The sequence below is a fragment of the Prunus avium genome, chromosome 7 (genome assembly GCF_965620075.1).
Source record: "Prunus avium chromosome 7, drPruAviu1.hap1.1, whole genome shotgun sequence".
In the NCBI taxonomy this organism is placed as follows: Eukaryota; Viridiplantae; Streptophyta; class Magnoliopsida; order Rosales; family Rosaceae; genus Prunus; species Prunus avium.
This window is the reverse complement of record NC_142290.1, coordinates 30619951-30642771: the sequence shown is the minus strand read 5'-3', so window position 1 is coordinate 30642771 and position 22821 is coordinate 30619951. Positions and strand designations below refer to the sequence as shown.

The 22821-nt window shown below is 36.8% G+C and overlaps 4 protein-coding genes across 4 annotated transcripts; 1 reads left to right on the top strand and 3 right to left on the bottom strand.

Moving 5' to 3' along the window:
- Positions 1–6650: 6650 nt before the first annotated feature.
- On the top strand, positions 6651–9085 carry LOC148293317 (uncharacterized). The gene is made up of 5 exons (XM_088244676.1): positions 6651–7395; positions 7832–7847; positions 8065–8258; positions 8343–8419; positions 8645–9085. Exons 1-5 carry the CDS (start codon positions 6651–6653, stop codon positions 9083–9085), a joined length of 1473 nt encoding a protein of 490 aa, XP_088100802.1.
- A 2337-nt stretch (positions 9086–11422) lies between these two features.
- Positions 11423–12393, bottom strand: LOC148293316 (expansin-A9-like). The gene is made up of 2 exons (XM_088244113.1): positions 12119–12393; positions 11423–11732 (listed from the first exon to the last, which is right to left on the bottom strand). The coding sequence occupies exons 1-2, from the start codon at positions 12391–12393 to the stop codon at positions 11423–11425; spliced, it is 585 nt and encodes a 194-aa protein (XP_088100239.1).
- Positions 12394–12929: 536 nt separating this feature from the next.
- Positions 12930–14497, bottom strand: LOC110747950 (expansin-A9-like). The gene is made up of 2 exons (XM_088244112.1): positions 14237–14497; positions 12930–13667 (listed from the first exon to the last, which is right to left on the bottom strand). The coding sequence occupies exons 1-2, from the start codon at positions 14430–14432 to the stop codon at positions 13039–13041; spliced, it is 825 nt and encodes a 274-aa protein (XP_088100238.1). The 5' UTR covers positions 14433–14497; the 3' UTR covers positions 12930–13038.
- A 3415-nt stretch (positions 14498–17912) lies between these two features.
- On the bottom strand, positions 17913–19790 carry LOC110763254 (expansin-A9-like). The gene is made up of 3 exons (XM_088255981.1): positions 19541–19790; positions 18802–19120; positions 17913–18415 (listed from the first exon to the last, which is right to left on the bottom strand). Exons 1-3 carry the CDS (start codon positions 19755–19757, stop codon positions 18106–18108), a joined length of 846 nt encoding a protein of 281 aa, XP_088112107.1. The 5' UTR covers positions 19758–19790; the 3' UTR covers positions 17913–18105.
- Between the last annotated feature and the right edge of the window lie 3031 nt (positions 19791–22821).

Below are 22821 nucleotides of genomic sequence, written 5' to 3'. Positions count from 1 at the left end.
AAGCTGCATCCTCAACTTGTGATACTCGCAAGTGCACGAACCGTTGGTAGTTTAGCGTATGTAAGTGCGAGGTCGATTCCACAGGGATTGGTGATTGAATGATCCAATTTAGTTTCCCTACACAAAATAGAAACAAAAACAAATAACATAAAACAAGGAAGAAAGAAATAAGTAACTCAAGCAAATAAGTTCCCAAGTTCAATTTAGATTAATGGATTGATTCTAGCTAAAGTATGATTAAGCCATGGTGTGTGGTCATAACCTTGTGTTCCTAATTCCCTAATTTGATCATTTGTTGTCTAACCTAAAATTAAGCATTAGGAACCCATTAAGCATAGAAGAACATTTTAAACAACCAAGTATGTATCTAATCCCTGTTGTCGAATGTCCATACATACTCTTCCTATTCATAGTTCAATTCGAATTAAAGCATGGTGTATACTCTTAATTCAAACCAAGATAGCTAACATGCAAGCCTAAATGGTGATCAATCATTCAAACTAGCATATTAACTTATAAGCATAATGAATAAGAACAAAAACCATAATTGAAACTTGGAAACTAATTCAACTTGAAAACTTAAGAAAAGAATTTACATAACAAAGAAAAATAAATTACAACTAAGAAGCAAAAGGAAAGCTAGAATTGAGAACTAGAAAGCAAAATTAAGAGAATTTGAGGGAGAGAAGGGAAGGGAGCTCTAGAGAAGTGTTTGAGAGCTCCCCCCCTTGGGGTGTGTTTACAAGCTTGGGAAACCTCACTATATATAGGCCTAAGGAAGCTGAAAATCTGAATTAAGTATGGCTAATGCATACAACACTTGTTTTATAAAATCTGAAATGGTTGATGCACTTCACTAATGCATACAACACTTCCATTATAAAATCTGAAATGGTTGATGCACTTCACTAATAAATCCCACCAGCAGCCCTAGCTCATCTTCATGTCACCATGACCAAGCTTCCAACCAGAAATAATAGCTCATCCTGAGGTCAGCATGACCAGCAACTTCAAGGGCTTACGAATTGGGCTTCCCTTAAGCAAATTAAGACTTTAAGCACTCAAACTTGAAGTTCAGAATGTCTTCTTTCCAGCCATATATCATTTGGGCCAATCCAAGGTCGGAGGAGGAAGTTAAGGCCAAAACAAATTGCTAACTCATTTTGCGCGCTGATAAAATCCATCCTGAGCATGGCTCTGTGTTTGCTAGGTAACAGACTCCATATTTATCCAATGGGGCTGAATTGTGGATATGTTATATTACACACCCATTGGAACAACTTTCATGAAGAATGTGGCCTCATCCGAGCTATGTAGGTTGCTGAAACAAAGCTTGGAATATGACCTACAAAACTGGGCTGGCAGGGGACTGTAGCCAAAATTGAGTTTGTCTTTAAGCTCTTCATCCATTCATCCAAATTAGGCCCTAACATGCATGGATTGCATCATTTACTATCCAAAGCCATCATTATTACCTAAAGCTCAATGAACTGAAAGATAAACACAAAAAGGATTAAAAGCACAAGTTTAACTCAAAAACATAACCAAATCATAAGCTAGAAGGGTACAAAATGATATACAATTATGAACCGATCAGCTTCTCAATTGTTCCCAAAACTTTCAGGCTAGTTAGAAAATTTTTCAGCCAAAGTGCTTGACATGTTGCTTCATAACAAGCTATGAACTCTGCCTGCATAGTTGAGGTGGTCACAATAGACTACTTAACACTTTTCCAAGAAACTGCAGCTCCTCCAAATATAAAAACAAAACCTGAAGTAGACTTTAAGTCATCTGCACATCCTGCAAAGTCAGCATCTGCATAACCAACCAATTCTAAGCTTTCATTCCTTTTGTAAACTATCTTAAAATCCTTTGTTCTCTGCAGGTATCTCATGATTTTCTTCCCTGCAACCCAATGAGCCTGTCCTGGATTCGATTGAAACCTCCCTAACACACTTAAAGGAAAAGCTAGATCAGGCCTTGTGCAAACTTGAGCATACATAAGGCTGCCAACCAATGATGCATAAGGCCTATCTGCCATCTCCAACTTCTCTTGATCTGTTTTTGGCGCCTGTTCACGACTGAACTTATCTCCTTTGTTAATAGGCACATCACCCCCTGCACAGTCCATCATATTGAACCTTTTGAGTATTTTCTCAATGTACCCCTTTTGTGAAAGTCCTAATAAGCCTCTTTTCCTATCTCGGCTAATTTCTATTCCAAGAACATAAGATGCCTCTCCTAAATCAGTCATTTCAAAATGCTTAGATAGGAAGACCTTGACATCATGTAACAGTGTGAGATTAGTGCTTGCTAGGAGAATATCATCCACATAGAGTACGAGTAAAACATAGTGCCTCCCACTCATCTTGACATATATGCATGACTCTAGGACATTTTCTGTGAACCCATATGTCTTGATAACTTCATCAAATCTCATGTACCACTGTCTAGAAGCTTGTTTTAAACCATATAATGATTTGTTCAATTTGCAGACCATGTTTTCTTGTCCCCTTTGAACAAAACCCTCAGGCTGCTGCATGTAAATTTCTTCCTTCAAATATCCATTTAGGAATGCAGTTTTGACGCAAGTCAAAATGTGCAACCAATGCCATGATTACTCTGAATGAGTCTTTAGTAGATACTGGTGAGAAAGTTTCTGTATAATCAATGCCCTCTTGTTGTGTGTATCCTTTTGCAACCAGCCTAGCTTTGTACCTGTCTATTGCCCCTTTCGAGTCCCTTTTAGTCTTATAAACCCACTTGCAGCCTATAGGTTTACTTCCTTGAGGTAAAACTTTTAATTCCCAAACACCATTCTTTTTCATTGACTCTAACTCGGATTTCATAGCAGCCAACCACTTTTCATTGTCTTCACTCATCATGGCTTGTTTGAAGTTCTCAGGATCATCCTTTCCAAGTATGTCATGCTCAGATTCTTGCAGATATACATAGCAATCCGGCAAAGCAGATCTTCTTGCCCTTTTTGACCTTCTCAATTCCATATCCTGCATATTTTCGTCTGTGCCTTGAATGTCATTGTTATTTTGCACAGGAGGATTCATAATTTCTGCTTGAACTGTGTCAGGAATGTCAATGTCATTATCATACACAGGTGGATTTGTGTTTTGTGCCTGATCCGTGTCTTCTTCCATATTGTCAGGATTATCACAGTTTGTGTCAACTGCAGGTATTATAACAGTGCCTTTACTTGTCTCAGATCCAGCATGGTTATCAATCTCCATTGATCCTTCATCAAAATCCAAAACTCTGTCTTCTATTTTATCAGATTCATCTTCCATGAAAACGGCCCTTTGAGTTTCAACAAATCTTGTAGTGTTCTTTGGACAATAGAACCTATATCCTTTTGTTCCTTCTGGATAACCTACGAAATAGCAACTTACAGTTCTAGAATCTAGCTTCTTTTCCATAGGATTGTAGAATTTCGCCTCTGCTTTGCAACCCCAAACTTTTAAGTGGTTTAAGCTAGGCTTTCTTTTGTTCCATATTTCGAAAGGTATTTTGTTAACACTCTTTGTTGGAACTCTATTCAAAATGTAATTTGCAGTCTTCAAGGCTTCTCCCCATAGAAAAATAGGAAGATTAGTACCACACAACATACTTCTAACCATGTCTTTTAGAGTCCTATTCCTTCTCTCAAAAACTCCATTCTGCTGGGGTGTTCCAGGATTTGTATATTGAGCAATTATTCCATCTTCTTGTAGATATTTTGCAAAAGGTCCTGGATTCCTTCCAGCCTCATCAAACCTGCCATAATACTCTCCACCTCTGTCTGACCTTACCACTTTAATTTTAAATTCCAATTGTTTTTCCACCTCAGCTTTATAGATTTTGAACATATCTAAGGCTTCTGATTTTTCTTTTATCAAATAGATATGTCCATATCTTGAGTGATCTTCTGTGAACGTGATAAAATACTTGTATCCTTCATGTGTTGGATTTGGAAAAGGACCACAAATATCAGTGTGAATTAATTCCAACAAATTTTCACTTCTTACTGCTCCTTTCTTCCTTAAGGTGGTTAGTTTTCCTTTTATGCATTCAACACAATTTTCATCCAACTCATTAAAATCAAGTGGTGCTAACACAGATTCTTTGCATAGGGTGTTCAATCTTTCTTTTGAAATATGGCCGAGTCTCTTGTGCCAAATTTTTGCAGATATCTGATTCTTACGTTTTGTGCTTGTAATGTTCATAACCATTTGAGGAGTCTTGCAGTTTAACTGAAACATATTGCCAACAAGGATTCCATTGCCAACTAACTCTTTATTATTGAAAATTGAAATACCAAATTCATCAAAACTCAAAGTGAGCTTTGATTTTACAAGCCTAGCAACTGAAATAAGGTTCCTTGTCATAGAAGGAACATATACTACATCTACCAAATCCAAAACAAAACCAGAATCTAGTTGAATCCTAACTGCTCTAATGAACTCCACTTGTACTTTGACTCCATTTCCTACGAACACCTTCACCTCATCCTTGTTTGGTGGCCTCTTGGTTATGAACCCCTGCAAAGAATTAGCAACATGTATTGAAGCACCACTGTCTAACCACCAAGTATCAGTTGAAACATCAATTAAATTTGATTCAAAACATACCAAAGCGTTTTCAATCTTACCTTCACCTTTTCCTTTTTGCTTTACTAACCACCTCTGGTACCTTGTGCAGTTCCTTTTCAAGTGTCCAAATTTTCTGCAGAAATAGCATTTCAATCCAGTTGGTTTTCCCTCTTTTATCTTGGTATTTTCCTTATCTTTCTTTTCTGCAAAATTTCCCTTCTTTTCTTTGAATTGTTTGGCACGAAAATCTTGTACCATATTCACAGTTTTCTGACCCCTTTCCATGATGATGTTATTTTCTTCTTGAACACTTATTGTTATGAGATCATCCAATGTCCAGCTTTCCTTTTGAGCTACATAAGAACTCTTGAGAGTTTTGAATTCTTTTGGCAGTGAATTCAATGCAAAATGCACCATCATATCATCATCTATAGTCATCTTCAATTCCTTTAGCTTGTGTGCAATGTCTGCCATATTCATTATGTGAGCTCTTACACAACCTCGCCCATCATACTTCATCTCAGTCAATCTGTTCAGCAAAGCACCTTTCTCTCCTTTCTCAGATTCCTTAAACTTCTGACCAATGGCAGCAAGATAATCCTTATTAGCACTTTCTGATCTTGGAATGCTACCTCTCAAAGAAGGTGTCATGGTTTTCAGCATAATCAGTGTAGCCATCCTGTTGGCCTTTTCCCACCTTTCATATTTCTTTTTGACATCTGCAGCAGGTTCATTGATTACATCCCACTTTAGAGCTATATCATAGTCCATCAGCCCTAGTGAAATTTCCAGCTCTTCTTTCCACTTTAGATAGTTTGAACCGGTCAAGATTTCGATGGAGTTGTAGCTTGTAGCATTCACTGTAATTTCAAGAAAACATAAATACAAATCCCCAATAACCTTAATTAAACATTGTTGATTTGCACCTGTAGGTCACAAATCAAACATGTTCCATGGTCTTAGAACAGCAAATCTGTAGAAGCAGTCTTGATACAACGAATGATTCCACATCTGTAGATAGAGGAACACTCATTGTTTGCCCATACAATCTGTTGTTCTAAACCGTTCCATTATAATCAATCCTTCTTGCACAATTCACGTCTGTGGACAGAGATTTGTACAAGAGAGATTGAATATAATGCAATTTTGATCAAGAACCTTGAATGAAGAATTTCCTGCATCGATTAAGTTGCTGTGGCTTACTTAATTGATTCAAGATCCTCCCCAAACTTTGATCAATCAGTCTTTCAAGCATGATTTAAGCAGAGAACTTTATGCTTAACTCATACCTTAACAATTAAGATATGCAATCAAACGTACATGCTATAATGACTAGTTTAAGGACATAAAAGAAAAACAGATTCAAAACTGTTTAAACCAGATTTTAATCCTTTAAAGCGAAATTTTATCTTGTAATTAGGTTAAGAACATATAAACCTGGCTCTGATACCAAATGTAAACTTTACTAGGTTTATATATTCACAACACATACCTTGATTCGACATTGTGAGAATTACTGCAGCAGGAACTTTGATTACTTGCTTGGGAAGAAACTGGAATTCTGCAGGAGCTGTGTTCTTGACTGGTTTGGGCAGATTTGTATTAGGGCAGTAACTCTACGCTATACGGCTCTTGAGTCTCTTCTTGATGGGGTAGAATAATATGAGAATGTTATTCTGCCATTAGCATAGGGACCTCCCTTTTATAGGTGTAGTTTAAGTATCCTCCTCATCATGGATTACTTAAACTCCTTTAACCAATAGGAGTAGGTATCTCAATCCATTTAGAATTAGGAAACCTTAAGCACTTGTATTTATCTTAAATCAGTCATATATATCAAGCCTTAAATTTAATCGATCCATGTAATCCTAATTGACATTGAACTAGTTATCCTTAAATGATTAGAAGACCACCTTAGGGTTTTGAATGCAAATCTTACAATATTTTTTAATTTTTTTTATACAAATATAAAATTAGTTTCATTACTTTTGTTTTTTCCCCAACTTCTTTAATTTAATTAATATCTTATAGTCTTTTATACATATATATATATATATATATATATATATGTGTGATGATGTTCCAACTATCAATGTGCACTCTGATGAACCCAAGTCCAACAAACCAAATGCTCGGAACAAGGATAAAAACAATGTACATGGATCAGACATGATAGAACTATGCAATGCAAGTGGAGATATAATTGTATGTCAAGTGTATGAGACTGAGGATATAAAAACGAAGTTGGGTCTTGATGCTATGACGAAAAATTATGAGTTCAAAGTGAAGAGATCCAATAAAGAAAGATTTGAAGTTAGTTGTGTTGATGATCGATGCATGTTGAAACTGCGTGCATCCAAGTTACGAAAATCCTCATATTTCATGGTGAAAAAATATTTTACAAAACACTCGTGCTCATTGGATGCTATCCATCGCCATCATCGACAGGCAAGTAGTTCTCTTATTGGCCAATGCATAAAATCTAAGTACGAGGGTGTATCACGAGTACATAGACCCCACGACATCATGGAGGATATGCGAAAGGACATGGGTGTGAGTATAAGTTATGTGAAGGCTTGGAGAGCCAGGGAACATGCACTGGAGTTGGTTAGGGGATCGCCAGAGGAATCTTATGCGATGCTTCCATCATATTGTGCTATGTTAGAAGCCAAAAATCCTGGTACTATAACTCATATTGAAACTGACAGTAATAATCATTTTATGTATTTTTTCATGTCACTTGGACCTTGCATCAGAGGATTTCGCACTGTTATCAGGGCAGTAATTGCACTTGACAGAACACTTTTAAAAGGTAAATATCATGGGACATTGTTTGTTGCCACATGCAAGGACGGAAATAACCAAACATACCCTGTTGCATTCATAATTGGTTTTTGACAAAATTACGAGGAGCTATTGGGGATATTAATGACTTAGTTTTCATTTCTGATAGACATGAAAGCAGGGGCGGAACTAGGTAGAGGGCTACCATGGGCTTTAGCCTAGGTAGCTTTTTTATCAAATTAAAATATATTACATGTATTTTAATGTTATTCATCCCATAAAAACTTAGTAGCTCACTCAAATGTAGCCTTGTAACTCATTGTCCACTCAATTTTGTAGGCCTATAATCATCTTATATTTAATTTGTTTGCTCAATTAGGAAACATAATCTCTTAATAAACGTACTCATGATTTTAACTCTCAACCTTTTACTATTTTATCCCAATGTATACTTTTATTTCTAGAAAAACTAGAGAAACAGTAAGTACCCAAACAAAACTTGGTCCTTAGATTTTAAGCTAATAACTTTAGCTAGCCCACCCATTGAAAAATTCCTAGTTCCGCCCTTGCATGAAAGCATTCGTAAGGCTATCTCCACTATATTTCCGGAAGCTCATCATTGGGCATGCATATTCCATATAAGTTAGAATCTTAAGAACCATTTTAAGCATGAGAAAGCGCATTCACTGTATTTTAGAGCTACTAAAGCATATCTTGTTCATGAATTTGATCGTCTTATGGTGCAAATATTTAATGTTGATTCCAAAGTGGGTGATTATCTTAATGCGGCTGGATATGAAAAGTGGGCTCGTGCACACTTTAATGGGAAGCAGTACAACCTAATGACAACAAATATTGTTGAATGTCTCAACTCAATCACCAGAGATGCTCGTAAACTACCTATTACCAATTTTATGGAGTATTTAAGAATGAATATACTTCAAAAGTGGTTCCATGACCGTTGAACTGAGGCAGCCAAAATGGATTCACATTTGACAGAGTGGGCAGACAATTTGGTGCAAGAAAACAAGAAGAAAGGGTTGTCATTGCAGGTATTTCAAATTCATTAAATTTTATTTTGTTGCAAGTTAAGGAATATATGCAGACATTTGATAGAGTGGGCAGACATTTTATTTTGTAGTTTTTGCTGATATTTTTATTTGTTATTTTATTTAAGGAATACATGCATGATAATATTCTACAGATCTTTTGAAGATATTTCAAATAAAATAATTGCGGAGTATTATAAATATATTTCTTGTTTCTTAAATATGCAGGTTTCTCCCATTGAGGTTTACTCATTTCATGTATATGATGGATGTCGTGTTGAAGTTGTAAATTTAGAGAGGAAGTGTTGCACATGCCGAGAGTTTGATCTTGACCAATTACCATGTGCACATGCTTGTGCTGCATGTAGGCATCGACAAATTTCATGTTACCCAATGTGTTCACAATATTATACTACAAACTCATTGGTCATTACGTATGCAAAACCTATTTGGCCAGTTGGGGATCAGACAGATTGGGTGGTACCTAATGACGTACGAAATAGAATTGTCCTATCACCAATTACACGAAAAAGGTACGGCAGGCGCAAGGAAAAGAGAATCCCATCACGCGGAGAAGAGGCATCAACTCGTAAGTGTTCAAGATGTGGTTCAACTGGTCATTATCAACAAACTTGCAAGAATCCGATTGCACTTCATCCTACCTCGTAGATAGGTGTAATATTTTACTATTTAAATTTATGAATTAGTATGAACAATGGATGAATATTTAATTTTATAATTTTCTTAAACTTTCTGGTGTAAACTTTTGAAGATGAGGAATAAAGCATGCTTTCCCTCACAATTTTTGTAGATTTGAGATGATATATAGTAGCGATGCAACGCTTTTGGTTTGGCCCATGTGAGGTTAAAGTCTTTGCACATAGATTCAATACTTTGATAACATATCTTTTCATTTATCCTATCTCGACGTCTCTGCACATAGATTCAATACTTAGCCATTTTCAAGAGAAATAACGTCATCTGAGAAGGAAGGTGAACAACATGTTTTATCAGCGAAGCTATAGTTCAAGCTAAAGTACAGACCCTCTCTCAGAGAGATTGTGGACCTCGACAGCACGGGATGTCTTTGTAGATGTTGATCCACAGACTTGTTTTTTTCCATTAGCATATTCAAACTCAACATCCTGTTTAAAATCATTAGAGAAAAGAACAATTACTTCTAATATCCAATAGTAAATTGCAGTAAGTATAGGAAATATCATCTTCTTCATGGTCCCTACTGCTGAAAGGTCCAATAGCAAACTGCTAACTTGTACATGAGCTTTCTTTTTAAGTTTACATGGGTTTTAATTTTTAAGGGCATTTGTGTCTATTTATGTGAGTTTTTGGCTATATTTAAAAGATTTTATAAAAACTGACATTTTTAAAAGTAAGGGGTAAATTTTGGCTGTTTTTGATAAAAACTCTTTTATGAAAGTGTCCTTATAAAGTCATTTTTTAGTAATAATAGTGAGTCTCATGTACATATTATATGGGAGCATTTTTTCTCACCACTTTAACCAGATGTACATCCTCACCACCCAGCCCATGACTTGACATATGTCCATACCTATAACCTTGGTTAACTATTTATTTTCAAATCTTTTAAAGTATTTAAAACTAAAAAATAAAACAAAATAATAACAAATAATATTTAAAAACAAAGAAAAAAGTATATGTCTCCTTCTCTCCTTCCCACTTCTCGACCTCTAGTGAGAAATGAGAGAGTGGAAGGATGGTTTCAGGATGCCGAGAATCTACAAATTCCAAGCACTTCAACAGCTCAAATCTAAAGGATATTCCACATCCGAAGTCTGAAAGGCAATGACGGTTACGAAAGAAGCCACTATGTCCGACGACGTCACTAGGGTTAGGGTTTCTCGGCTTGTTGAAGAACAGAGATGACAATGATGAAACTACCGGTAAATTAGAAACTGTGACGAACATGTCTTTTTTCCTTTTCCATTTAATCTTTTTGATTGCTGAGGGTGAACAAGGTGAAGGAGAGAATGGTGGCTAGGGTTGTTGAGGGAAGTGGCTTTAGAAAATGAGATTTTCTATTTAAACCCCGCACTTCTCTTTGTTCACCACAATACTTAAATCATTAAGGTGTAAGTTTTATTATTGTGTAAAAAGACAAAAAAGGTCATCCAATTTAATAATTCTTCAAATTTCATTCCTTTTTTCCACCTCCACCTTATTATCCCCTACCTTCCCCAACCACAACCTCCTTCCAACTTCTTGCGTACAAACTTACTCTCTCTCTCTCTCTCTCTCAAGTTCTCAACTCAACAATACCCAAGTGTTGGAATTCTAGTTACAATTCTTGGAGAGAGGTAAAGCTGTTCTCTTTCTCTAGAAAATATTAAATTTCAAGTTTGGGGTTCCATTTGTTTGTGTTTTTTTAAGCTAGGAACAAAGAAAATTGTGGGGTTTAAATAGAAAATCTCTTTTATTTCTTATTTTTTCAGTTTGGGGTGTATTTAAGGGTAGTTTGGGAAGATAGTTGAGTTTTCTTATTAATTTTGAAAATTTAAATTAAAAGATGGGGTGAACTTAGAACATGGGGTGAACTAAGAGAAGTGTGGGGGTTTAAATAGAAAATCTCTAGAAAATAGGGCCTCTGGGTTGGGGTGGTTCGGGATAGAGGGAGAGAGAAGGTGAAATTTTCTTATTATTTTATTTTTTAGTTTTAAATACTTTAAATTTAAAAACAAATAGTTAACCAAAGTTATAGGTTTGGATAGATGTCAAGTCATGAGTTGGGTGGTGAATGTACACATATAGTTAAAGTCCCCATATTATACATGAGAGGAATCTCTAAAAACTACTTCATTAACTCTCTTTACATGATGAGGGGTAAATATGTTACAATTTTTTCTTAAAAAATGAAGGAGGAAATTCACTCAAAAAATATAAAATTCCTATAATGGATAGCCAGCAAGCATATTTACAATTTTTACATACTCAACCATGAGAGGTCAAGAAGAAGCCAGCAAGTTTTGTCTACTTGAAATTCTTGCCTTCGAAGGTCTGCCCAAACTGCCAATTGTTGGGGGCAACATGCCATGAGGTTGAGTATCTTCCATCGCTCCCTCTGACTCGGAAGGTCAACGACTCACCGACCATCTTGGCGTCCGTCTCCCACTTCTGACCCCACAGCCGCTTCATTGCTGTCCATTTGAGGTTCTTGTTGCCCTTCACTTGCAAGCCCGTCACTTCCCCAGCTCCTCCCACATTCCACACCAGCACTTGGTTGAAATATGGGTTCCCAGTTATTGTGAACTTTATACCTCCTTTCTTTAGGCATGGAACCCTGCAAATTATTCAAATCATTATATTTACATTAAACCCTAATTAACTTTGATTCAAAACATTCTATTATCTTGACATTGCCATTACTTTCTGTCTCATTTCATACGTGAGAGTTGGATTATAAAGGATTTTCAGTTGGAATAAAAGATATGGGTCTTATTTGTAGTAGTTCTATTTACACCCCAAAATCTCATAACCGACCTTGATATTTTTCATGCTTCTATATCTCAACATTCCCATTAATTTTTCCATCCTTTTTTTGTTTTGATAAATTTTTCCATGGTTTTAAGGCCACGATCATATTCATTCTCCTCCCACAATTTTTTTTTTCTTCATATTTTTATTTAACAAGGAGGAGTAGTTAAAAAAGTATGTAATTACATTTACCTGCGGTACATGACAGGAACAATGCCAGCCTTGTACTCGGCAATTTTGGCGAAGGCAGGCCTGGCTATGTCAAAATGCTCGCGCGGAGGATTGCACCATCCTCCATTGTCACTTGCTTGGTTCCAGTTTGGAAGGCAATTGTTGGTACCGGTGACCATGAGAGTTGGCTGCCCTGGCTTGCACCACTTAGGGTCGTCCACGCATTTTATCTCGTAGCATGACCCGCATCCCTGCCCTTTGTTGAACAATGCCTCGTTCAATGCTGCTGTTTCCATATCCTTCTTTTACCACGTCCTCGTATCCAAGCTACCCCTGCATTATTCATCAAAATCATTAGTGTTGATAATGATTTGATTGTTGGAGAATAAGTAGTATATCCTAATTGAGATCATATTGGTATGGAATTTGGTGTGTTACACTAAGAAATTAGAGTATAATGCTATATGTACCGCATTATAGACTGCATCTTAGAGAATAGAGATGTGATTCACAATGTGATACGTAAATATGATAGAGATAGTTTATACATAAAAACTATGAATTTTAATTTTTACATGGTAGATCTTAAAAAAAATAAAATAAAATTGGGGATGAGGGTTTGAACTCATAGCTAGGTGGAAAGAAATATCACCAAACCAATAGCTAGGTGGTCACATTTAAACTAAACGATATTTTTTTCTTGGAAGATGTGAGGCAGTGAATGTCTAGAAAAATAGAAGAAGCAAATTATGAATAAATGAAACAGTAATAATGACACCAAGCGGGTCTTCGTTACTCTTCGTATTTATTTAATTTCACAACTAACAAACTGTGAATTCACTGAATTGTATGTAAAAGAAAATATAGCAAAAAAACATCAAAACTTTCTTCATTGACATCCGTCGAAAGCATTAAAACTCATGACATGTTTCTTTTCCGAGCTAGTCGAAGTTCTTGCCTTCGTAGGTCTGGCCAAACTGCCAATTCTTGGGGGCAACATTCACAGAGGTTATGGTTCTTCCATCACTCTCTCCAACCCTAAATGTCAGTGCCTCCTCATAAAGCTTAGCACCAGTAACCCACCTCTGACCCCACATTCGCTCCAGCGACGTCCATGGAAGCTTCTCACCCTTCACTTCCACACTCGTCACATCCCCAGAGCCAGCCACATTCCAAACCAACACTTCATTGAAATAAGGGTTCCCAGTTATTGTAAACCTCATTCCTCCTTTCTTCTTGCATGGAACTCTTCGGTATTCTACCGGCACGATGCCGGCCTTGTGCTCGGAAACAATATTGAGGAAGACAGGCTTGGCTATGTCGAAATGCTCGCGTGGAGGATTGCACCATCCTCCATTGTCACTAGGCTCATTCCAATTTGGTGGGCAGTGGTTTGTTGCTGTGACTGAGAGAACTGGCTGCCCGGGTTTGCACCATTGAGGGGAGTCTACACATTTGATTTCGAAACATGCACCACATGACTGTCCTTTGTTAAACAATGCATCGCTTAATGCTACGGTTTCTAGGCCATAGCCTTCTTGTACAACGTCATGGTAACCACAAGCTCCACCTAGGATGTTGATTTAAAAAAATTCCATAAATTAGTTGCACAAATATTGTAAATATTCTAATTAATGGAATTTCTGTCCTAATACAGAAGCAAGCAACCAATAAGCCATGTGTCATGGAAAAGAATCTCAAATTAGATAGAAAAATGGGTTTCATATGGGAAATATTCTTTTGCGGCACTTTAACCCAAGGTATATTATCACCTCTTCTCAACACTTGACACGTGTTCATATGTATGACCGTAATTCTGTAGATACAAAGTAAAAAAATGCTCTATTTGATATGGAGTTATACCTTGAGTTATTAAGGAAATATCTAAAAATTAGACTGTTCAGATCATATAGAAAAATAATATGTGATGGGCCCTACAAGGATGTCTCTCAAATAAGCTTATTTGAGGGATCCCTCAACAGAAGCTCACTATATATATATATATATATATATTTTAAGAGTTTGTATTGGGAATATATAGTTAAATGGAAGCCTATAACGACAACTTTTTGAACATAAATATGATATATACAAGTAGAAGATCTGGATCGCTTAAGAAGATTGATCATTAATTCATACCAAAGGTTCCGGAGCCTCCTTCGTAGAATGTGGCATGAGCACGCTTCCAAGGGCTGGGCTTGAACCTTGGCCCAACCTTATCGTGCTCCTCCTCGGCGCCAAGAGCAGCAAAGACATGGACATGGTCAGGTAGTAGAAGAAGAAAGAGCAGCAATGACCCCAAGAGGGCTTGCAAAGGCAATGTCTTCATTGTCATGGCGTTTGCACTCAGTGATATTTTTGTTTCTCAGATGTTAATTTCTGGCACGGGTTGAGTATATACAGTACAATATTTAACATATTATTGTAGCGGTTATTTCGGTTTAATTAGTTGGAAGTTGATTTGTGCCACTAGTGATAGGAGGAGGTGAACATACTTTACCTCTCTACCTCTCTTTCAAATGCCATTGCTAGCTATATATAGGGCTTATAGTCTGAAACATTCATCTTTTAGCTACCTTTTTTTGTTTTGGTAGATTGGGGGGTAAGGCCAAGAAGCAGCTCAAACGCAGACTTTAAAGGCTACACCTCTATCTTTTATACGTCCCACTTCATTCGGTGATCCTTTCTATGCCTTGTTAAAATCTTGTTTTAAAAACTTCTTTAGGAGGAAAATTAAACAATACTTAGGTGCACTCTTGTCCACCCCCGCCATTTGTTATTAATGAATCTTCACCATTCACAGGCCAAATTTAAGTTAAATTTGTTTGCTCTTTTGGTGAACGAAAACTTATATAATCATTAGTGAGGCCTTATGGACTTGTATGCCATTAATAAATTTTTCTATTCATACTGTCTATACAAACTTTGAAAACGAAGGCTAACGATACACCATCGCAAATAAAGCTCATCAATGCAACCCATGGCAAATCTCCAAATCGCAATCTATGGAGGGTGTATTCAATTTAGATTTTAAATGGTTTTAAAAGAGTTATAAAGTTGATGGAGTTTAATTGAATTTAATTGAGTTTGACTTAATTCTACAAACTCCACATAGATTTTGATTGAATTCATGTATAGATTTTAATTGAGTTTGTTAGAATTTTATTATTGATTTTAATGGAGCTTATAGCGATGACGGTGGTGGTGATGGCGATGGTGGTTTTTGGGGGAGGTAGTGGTGGAGGAGGTGGGGGTGGTAGTGGTGGTGGCGGTGGGAGTGATGTGGTGGAGGTGGTGGCGGCGGAGGTGGTGGCAGTGGCAGTGATGATGATGATGCTAGCAGTGGCTGTGGTGGTGGTGACTGTAGGGTTGATAGTAGGGGTGGTAGTGGTGGTGGAGGTGGTGGTAGGGGTAAGGGTGGTGGCAGTGGTGGTGGTGATGGTAGGTCTAGTAGTGGGGGTGACAGTGGGTGGTGGTTGAGGTGGTGATGGTGCTGGGGGCGGCGCCGAAGATGATTGTGGTGGTGGCTGCGATGACGATGACTGTGATGGTGGTGGTGGTGGCGGCGACGACGATGATTGTGGTGGTGGTGGTGGTGGCGGCGACGATGATGACTATGGTGGTGGTGATGGTGAAATCATATCATGAGAATAAAAATAATGTATCTATCAAAATCTCGGGGGGGAAAGCAAAGATTTGTCATGGCCTAAAATTAGTCTATCATCAAACGAAATCCACCACTTTTTTTCTTTAAAATCAATGAGTTTTTGAATACACCCAAACTTTTATGAAGTTTTTTAAAGTCGTGATTGAATACATCCAAATTTGAATGGAGTTTAAAAAGTCTGAATTGAATACACCCAGAATTGAATAGACTTCTATAAAATCGTGATTGAATACACCTAAACTTTTAAACTTCTTTAAAATCTTTTAAAATCTAAATTGAATACATCCCCCCTACATGTACTAAGGAAAAAAAAAACTTCAAAATAAAAATAATCCACTGCCAGAAGTTGAATCTGAATTAAAAATAAAACTAATCTCAAGTAAAGTTTCCTAGCCCAAATCAAAAGGGTTAGAACATAGAGAAAAAAAAAATCCTTTTAGGTGTAAGAATTCTTTGGTATGAAATATGTAGAATAGATTGTCTCGAGCTCCCAAAATTTTAGGGCTGACTTTGTTATCAACTCTCAACTTGTATCCATATTTTATGTAAGTGTCCTTATAAATTCCTTTTAGGGCATTTTTGCTTACCACTTTAACCAGATGTGTATTCTCACCACCCAACCCATGACTTAACATATATGTCCATACCTATAACCTTGGTTAACTATTTATTTTTAAATCTTTTAAAGTATTTAAAACTTAAAAATAAAACAAAATAATAACAAATAATATTTAAAAACAATGAAAAAAAGTATATGTCTCCTTCTCTCCCTCCCACTTCTCGACCTCTAGTGAGAAATGAGAGAGGGGAAGGATGGTTTCAAGATGCCAAGAATCTACAAATTCGAAGCACTTCAACAGCTCAAATCTAAAGGATATTCCACTTCCGAAGTCGGAAAGGCAACGGCGGTGACGAACAAGAAGCCACTGTGTCTGACGGCGTCGCTAGGGTTAGGGTTTCTCGGCTTGTTGAAGAACAAAGATGACAATGACGAAACTACCGGAAAATTAGAAACTGTGATGGACATGTCTTTTTTCCTTTTCCATTTAATCTTTTTGATTGTTGAGGGTGAACGAGGTGAAGGAGAGAATGGTGGCTGGGGTTGTTGAGGGAGGTGGCTTTAGAAAATAGGGTGTTTCGGGACAGAGGGAGAGAGAAGGTGAAAGTTTTTTTTTTTGTTTTTTTAAATATGATTTCATTTTTTAGTTTTAATACTTAAAAATATTTAAAAACAAGTAGTTAACCAGAGTTATAGGTTTGGATAGATGTCAAGTCATGAATTGGGTGGTGAATGTACGTACGTATATAGTTAAAGTCCCCATATTATACATGAGAGGAATCTCTAAAAACTACTTCATTAACTCTCTTTACATGATGAGGGGTAAATATGTTACAATTTTTTCTTAAAAAATGAAAGAGGAAATTCACTCAAAAAATATAAAATTCCTATAATGGATAGCCAGCAAGCAAGGGCGGATGTATAGCTAGGCTAGAGTGGGCTCCAGCCTAGGGGAAGATTTTTAAATATTAAATATAGTTAAGTTTATTCCTACTCCAATAAATATAATAAACTAATAATAGCCCAATTTAAGTAAAGTAAATAATAGCTTTATTTAAAATAAGCCCACTCCTAACGCATATAGGAAATAATAAACATCAATCCAAACATATATAAATTTGATTAGCAGCAGAACTCACGCTAAGGTTCTACCAACTTGACCTATTCTAATCATATTGATATTGGGCTACAACCACAGAGAGCAAACATAAAAAAAATTCTTCTAGCCACCCAAAATGCCATATTTGAACCTTGAGAGCCTAGAGGAAATAGTTCTCCTCCTCTAAAAAACTATACCAACCTATCTTCAGTGGGTTCTTCAATCTCGGTAAGTTTTTCTTTTTTTTATTTATATATATTCAATTTCCAATTTTAATTGTTGTTGTTAAGTTTTTATGATTTAGGGTTTGGATGAAATTTTTTTGGAGATTGTTGATATATGTTTTATTTTTGCAACTTGAATTTATTTATATATATTCAATTTCCAATTTTAATTGTTGTTGTTAAGTTTTTTGGACAATGTGTTTGATTTGATATTTATTTATATTTTGTACTTTTTTGTGTTATAATTGCTTGTAATGTGACTTTGTTTGATTTATAAAATTTTATTTACATTTTTGTTTCAATAGAAAAAAGGCTTATAATATATCTCCTCTCAAAAAAAAAAAAAAAAAATTTAGCCTACCCCTATAAAAATTCCTGGGTCCGCCATTGCCAGCAAGCATATTTACAATTCTTACATACTCAACCATGAGGGGTCAAGAAGAAACCAGCAAGTTTTGTCTACTTGAAATTCTTGCCTTCGAAGGTCTGCCCAAACTGCCAATTGTTGGGGGCAACATGCCATGAGGTTGAGTATCTTCCATCGCTCCCTCTGACTCGGAAGGTCAACGACTCACCGACCATCTTGGCGTCCGTCTCCCACTTCTGACCCCACAGCCGCTTCATTGCTGTCCATTTGAGGTTCTTGTTGCCCTTCACTTGCAAGCCCGTCACTTCCCCAGCTCCTCCCACATTCCACACCAGCACTTGGTTGAAATATGGGTTCCCAGTTATTGTGAACTTTATACCTCCTTTCTTTAGGCATGGAACCCTGCAAATTATTCAAATCATTATATTTACATTAAACCCTAATTAACTTTGATTCAAAACATTCTATTATCTTGACATTGCCATTACTTTCTGTCTCATTTCATACGTGAGAGTTGGATTATAAAGGATTTTCAGTTGGAATAAAAGATATGGGTCTTATTTGTAGTAGTTCTATTTACACCCCAAAATCTCATAACCGACCTTGATATTTTTCATGCTTCTATATCTCAACATTCCCATTAATTTTTCCATCCTTTTTTTGTTTTGATAAATTTTTCCATGGTTTTAAGGCCACGATCATATTCATTCTCCTCCCACAATTTTTTTTTTCTTCATATTTTTATTTAACAAGGAGGAGTAGTTAAAAAAGTATGTAATTACATTTACCTGCGGTACATGACAGGAACAATGCCAGCCTTGTACTCGGCAATTTTGGCGAAGGCAGGCCTGGCTATGTCAAAATGCTCGCGCGGAGGATTGCACCATCCTCCATTGTCACTTGCTTGGTTCCAGTTTGGCGGGCAATTGTTGGTACCGGTGACCATGAGAGTTGGCTGCCCTGGCTTGCACCATTTAGGGTCGTCCACGCATTTTATCTCGTAGCATGACCCGCATCCCTGCCCTTTGTTGAACAATGCCTCGCTCAATGCTGCTGTTTCTAGGCCATATCCTTCTTTTACCACGTCCTCGTATCCACAAGCTCCCCCTGCATTATTCATCAAAATTTTAGTCTTGATAATGATTTGATTGTTGGAGAACAAGTAGTATATCCTAATTGAGATCATACTGGTATGGAATTTGGTGTGTTACACTAAGAAATTAGAGTATAATGCTATATGTACCGCATTATAGACTGCATCTTAGAGAAAAGAGATGTGATTCACAATGTGATATGTAAATATATGATAGAGATAGTTTATACGTAAAAACTATGAATTTTAATATTTACATGGTAGATCTTAAAAAAAAAATTGGGGATGAGGGTTTGAACTCATAGCTAGGTGGAAAGAAATATCACCAAACCAATAGCTGGGCAGTCACATTTAAACTAAACGATTTTTTTTCTTGGAAGATGTGAGGCAGTGAATGTCTAGAAAAATAGAAGAAGCAAATTATATATTCATACCAAAGGTTCCAGAGCCCCCTTCATAGAATGTGGCATGAGCATGCTTCCAAGCACCGGGAGCGAACTTTGGCCTGTGGTGGTTGTGGGCAACTACATGAATGTCATGCCCATCGCCCTCTGAAAATTTGGCAGCCCTTCTCCATTCAACGGTTGCAAGGACAACATCAGCCACCAAAAAAAGAAAGATGAGCAGCAACAAGCACATTTTATATGCCATTTTTATTTGTATGTATAAGATTTGGTTCTTGGTTTTTCAATTCGATTTGCTTTAGATTCTTGTGCTGCGCCAGATTTTTATATGGTTCTAGAATTTAGGCAGTGTCACGATGATTTCGGTTAACTTGGTTTTGGAAGGATGCAAGTGATCCGGGTCGTTACAATGCTGCTATTATTTCACAAGGATAAATATTTAGATATGAAGATATATAGTAGTTTCTATAAATTAACAAAATCTACAAACAGGGACATGAAAGTTTTTATTTAGCTTCTTCTGCTTTGTGGTACAATCACATCGTTTCTCTAGGTTCCTCACAAGGTCTACGGTCGCGCCTACCCAACAGCAAGCCGTTGATCTTATCGGTCGTCAATGTGACTGAAATCATCATTCACCGATAGGCAACCGCGGTATGGAATCGAAAGATATATAATTACGGCCAACGAAACCACAAAGCTCAAAAGCTGCATATAATTTTTTAGGCGGTGTATATATAAGTTACTTGTTTTCATCCCTGTGCTTACATTATTCCCAATTTATTTATGTAATGTCGGTAGGTAACCCAATTTATTTCTCTGCACAGCAAGTAGGCGGATGGATTAGTGCGATTTTGGCTGCAAGTAGGCGGATGGATTGGTGTGATTTCGGCTGCGGTACTAGTAGTAACGGCAGCCATATCTATTTGAAATGATTAATTGCTGTTAATGATTTCAGAGAGATGAATATTCAATATTCAGGGGGGCTTGTGCACTCACGGGAGTTAAGCTGATTGGATAAGTTATAAGGATGTGTATATATATTCTGTTGAAATATAAGTGTTATAGCTGATATGATTTTGTATTTAGTTTAAATTTACAGATTTAAATGTGAGCCCTTGGATTACAGTCCAAGTGGACAGCTAAAATGTAATCTTAGATGTAATTTGGGAATTTCCTGTTCCAGCTGTTATTAGTGCACAATGTGTGTGCGTGAGAAATATACAACAGAATTCATCTTTTTGCTCCTACCTTGAGCTCTCTCTCTCAATCTCTGCATTTTCATTTTTCTCTAAGATCTTGAGCTCCATCTACCAAAAATCCAAATGGTTCAGATGATAGTTTGAATATTCTAACATATTCCTCCAGATCCAGATAGATAGATAGTTAGTTAGTTGACTTGGCTTGGGATGGATAGTAGAATATATAGAGGTAAGGATGAAACCAAGACACAACATATATATCATTTAAAAAACCATATATGTATCCACATTCCTCCAACAAACTTACAAGACAGGCATCTCTCAAAAACAAAATATAAAAATAAATTGATAAATGTTCGAATTATTCTACCTCCTGTGTTTGGATCACCATCTTGGTATCGCGCATGCGGTTGCTTGATAATCCGTTGTCCCTCTCAAACTCCCTCCCTCATTACTATGACTATTGTTATTATTATTAGTATCATTTGAGAAAACTCGGACTTGGATCGGGTTGCAAAAGTAGTTCCGGGCAATAGAATAAGGAGTTCTCTTCTTGCTCAAGTGAGCCCTATAACTACACTGAACCGAAATCATGAGCCCAAACTTTAAAGACAGAGTTGTGGTGTTGTCATCTGAGATTTCTTTGGCCACATCATCGGGGATGTACGTACTGAGTAGTTTGAAACTCACACTTGTCTGATTCGAAGATTTTAATAACAACGGACGCAGTGACGTCGATGCCAGCCTGAGGCCTATGGGATTGTAGTACAAGACCGCTGGTTGGAGAATGTCGCAGTAGATGTCCCACTTCACGTTGGGGTTTGCGGCTATGAGCGTCACGTCCCAGGTGGCGGTTAAGTCAGAGGAGGAGCGAGTCGCATTAATGTGTGTGTACTGTAGGGCGGCTGAGTCGACTCGGAAGTAGGGGCAAAATGCTCTCGGGCGTACGAACGCCAATGAGGTAATCGCCATTAGGAAAATAAAAAAATAGGGCAACCAGGCTATTGATCGAATACTGCAAGTAGGCCGATGGATTGGTGTAGTTTCGGCTGCGGTAGTACTAGTAGCCATCTCTATTTGAAATGATTAATTGTTGTTAATGATTTCAGAGAGATGAATATTCAATATTCAGGGGGGCTTGTGCGCTCATTGGATAAGTTATAAGGATGTGTATATATATTCCTCCAGATCCAGATAGATAGATAGTTAGTTAGTTGACTTGGCTTGGGATGGATAGTAGAATATATAGAGGTAAGGATGAAACCAAGAGATGCGGTGCTTTTGCTAGGGTTTCCCTGGTATTGATAGGAAAACCCAAAAACCTTAGTCATAAAATAAGTGGCTCACTCACTCATATGGTAGACTTTTGGTTAGTTTTCTATCTATGGCATTGGCAATATTCGGGTCCGACTATGGGCCTGAGTTAACCTTTTTGATATAGGAAAATGCTAGGCGTACTATATTTTTATACCACACTGTGTACCATCTCTCTAATAGATAGATAGATAGATAGATAGTTAGTTAGTTGACTTGACTTGGGATGGTTATTAGAATTAGATTTAGATTTAGATTTCTGGTTTGCAAAAGTTTAGGGGAGAGATTGGCTACTCAGTGGCGAAACCATGATTTTATGTGTGTGGGGGCCTCTTACAAATTATAAAGAATCAAAAATTCGAACTCACAATACATACGAAAATTAGTATATATATATATATATCACATATGTCAAGAATTATATTGCTTATTGGTTGCAATCATAATTGTCCTTGACAAAGGGATAGACAATTATACATTCTAAGCAAGAAAAATTGCAAGAGATAGACAAAGAGTAGTGATTTAGCAAATATCATTAAATCTTTTTCCCCCATTAAACCCAATAGAAAGAAAAAAATCAAAATTTCACCAAAAAAAAAAAAAAAAAAAAAAAAAAACCTTAGGTCCCTTCATGCATTCATATCATACATGAAAAAAAGTTTTATGTAAAAATATTGACTAAGTATGAAAAATGGTTTTTCGAACTAATCATTTTCTCAAGATAATTTTTGGCAACTTTTATTCCTTACACATCAAATAAGAAAACTTGATTTTATGGGATTTTAGTATGAAGTA

Excerpts from the sequence above, each read along its gene's own strand:
- LOC148293317 (XM_088244676.1), top strand. The coding sequence starts at position 6,651 with ATGTGTGATGATGTTCCAACTATCAATGTGCACTCTGATGAACCCAAG. Across the intron at positions 8,259-8,342 it reads CTCAATCACCAGAGATGCTC|CCAAAATGGATTCACATTTG; the intron begins GTAAACTACCTA and ends GAACTGAGGCAG. Across the intron at positions 8,420-8,644 it reads AGAAAGGGTTGTCATTGCAG|GTTTCTCCCATTGAGGTTTA; the intron begins GTATTTCAAATT and ends TTAAATATGCAG.
- LOC110763254 (XM_088255981.1), bottom strand. The coding sequence starts at position 19,757 with ATGGCATATAAAATGTGCTTGTTGCTGCTCATCTTTCTTTTTTTGGTG. Across the intron at positions 19,121-19,540 it reads AGGGGGCTCTGGAACCTTTG|GGGGAGCTTGTGGATACGAG; the intron begins GTATGAATATAT and ends TGAATAATGCAG. Across the intron at positions 18,416-18,801 it reads GTTCCTGTCATGTACCGCAG|GGTTCCATGCCTAAAGAAAG; the intron begins GTAAATGTAATT and ends AATAATTTGCAG.
- LOC110747950 (XM_088244112.1), bottom strand. The coding sequence starts at position 14,432 with ATGACAATGAAGACATTGCCTTTGCAAGCCCTCTTGGGGTCATTGCTG. Across the intron at positions 13,668-14,236 it reads AGGAGGCTCCGGAACCTTTG|GTGGAGCTTGTGGTTACCAT; the intron begins GTATGAATTAAT and ends TCAACATCCTAG.
- LOC148293316 (XM_088244113.1), bottom strand. The coding sequence starts at position 12,393 with ATGGAAACAGCAGCATTGAACGAGGCATTGTTCAACAAAGGGCAGGGA. Across the intron at positions 11,733-12,118 it reads GTTCCTGTCATGTACCGCAG|GGTTCCATGCCTAAAGAAAG; the intron begins GTAAATGTAATT and ends AATAATTTGCAG.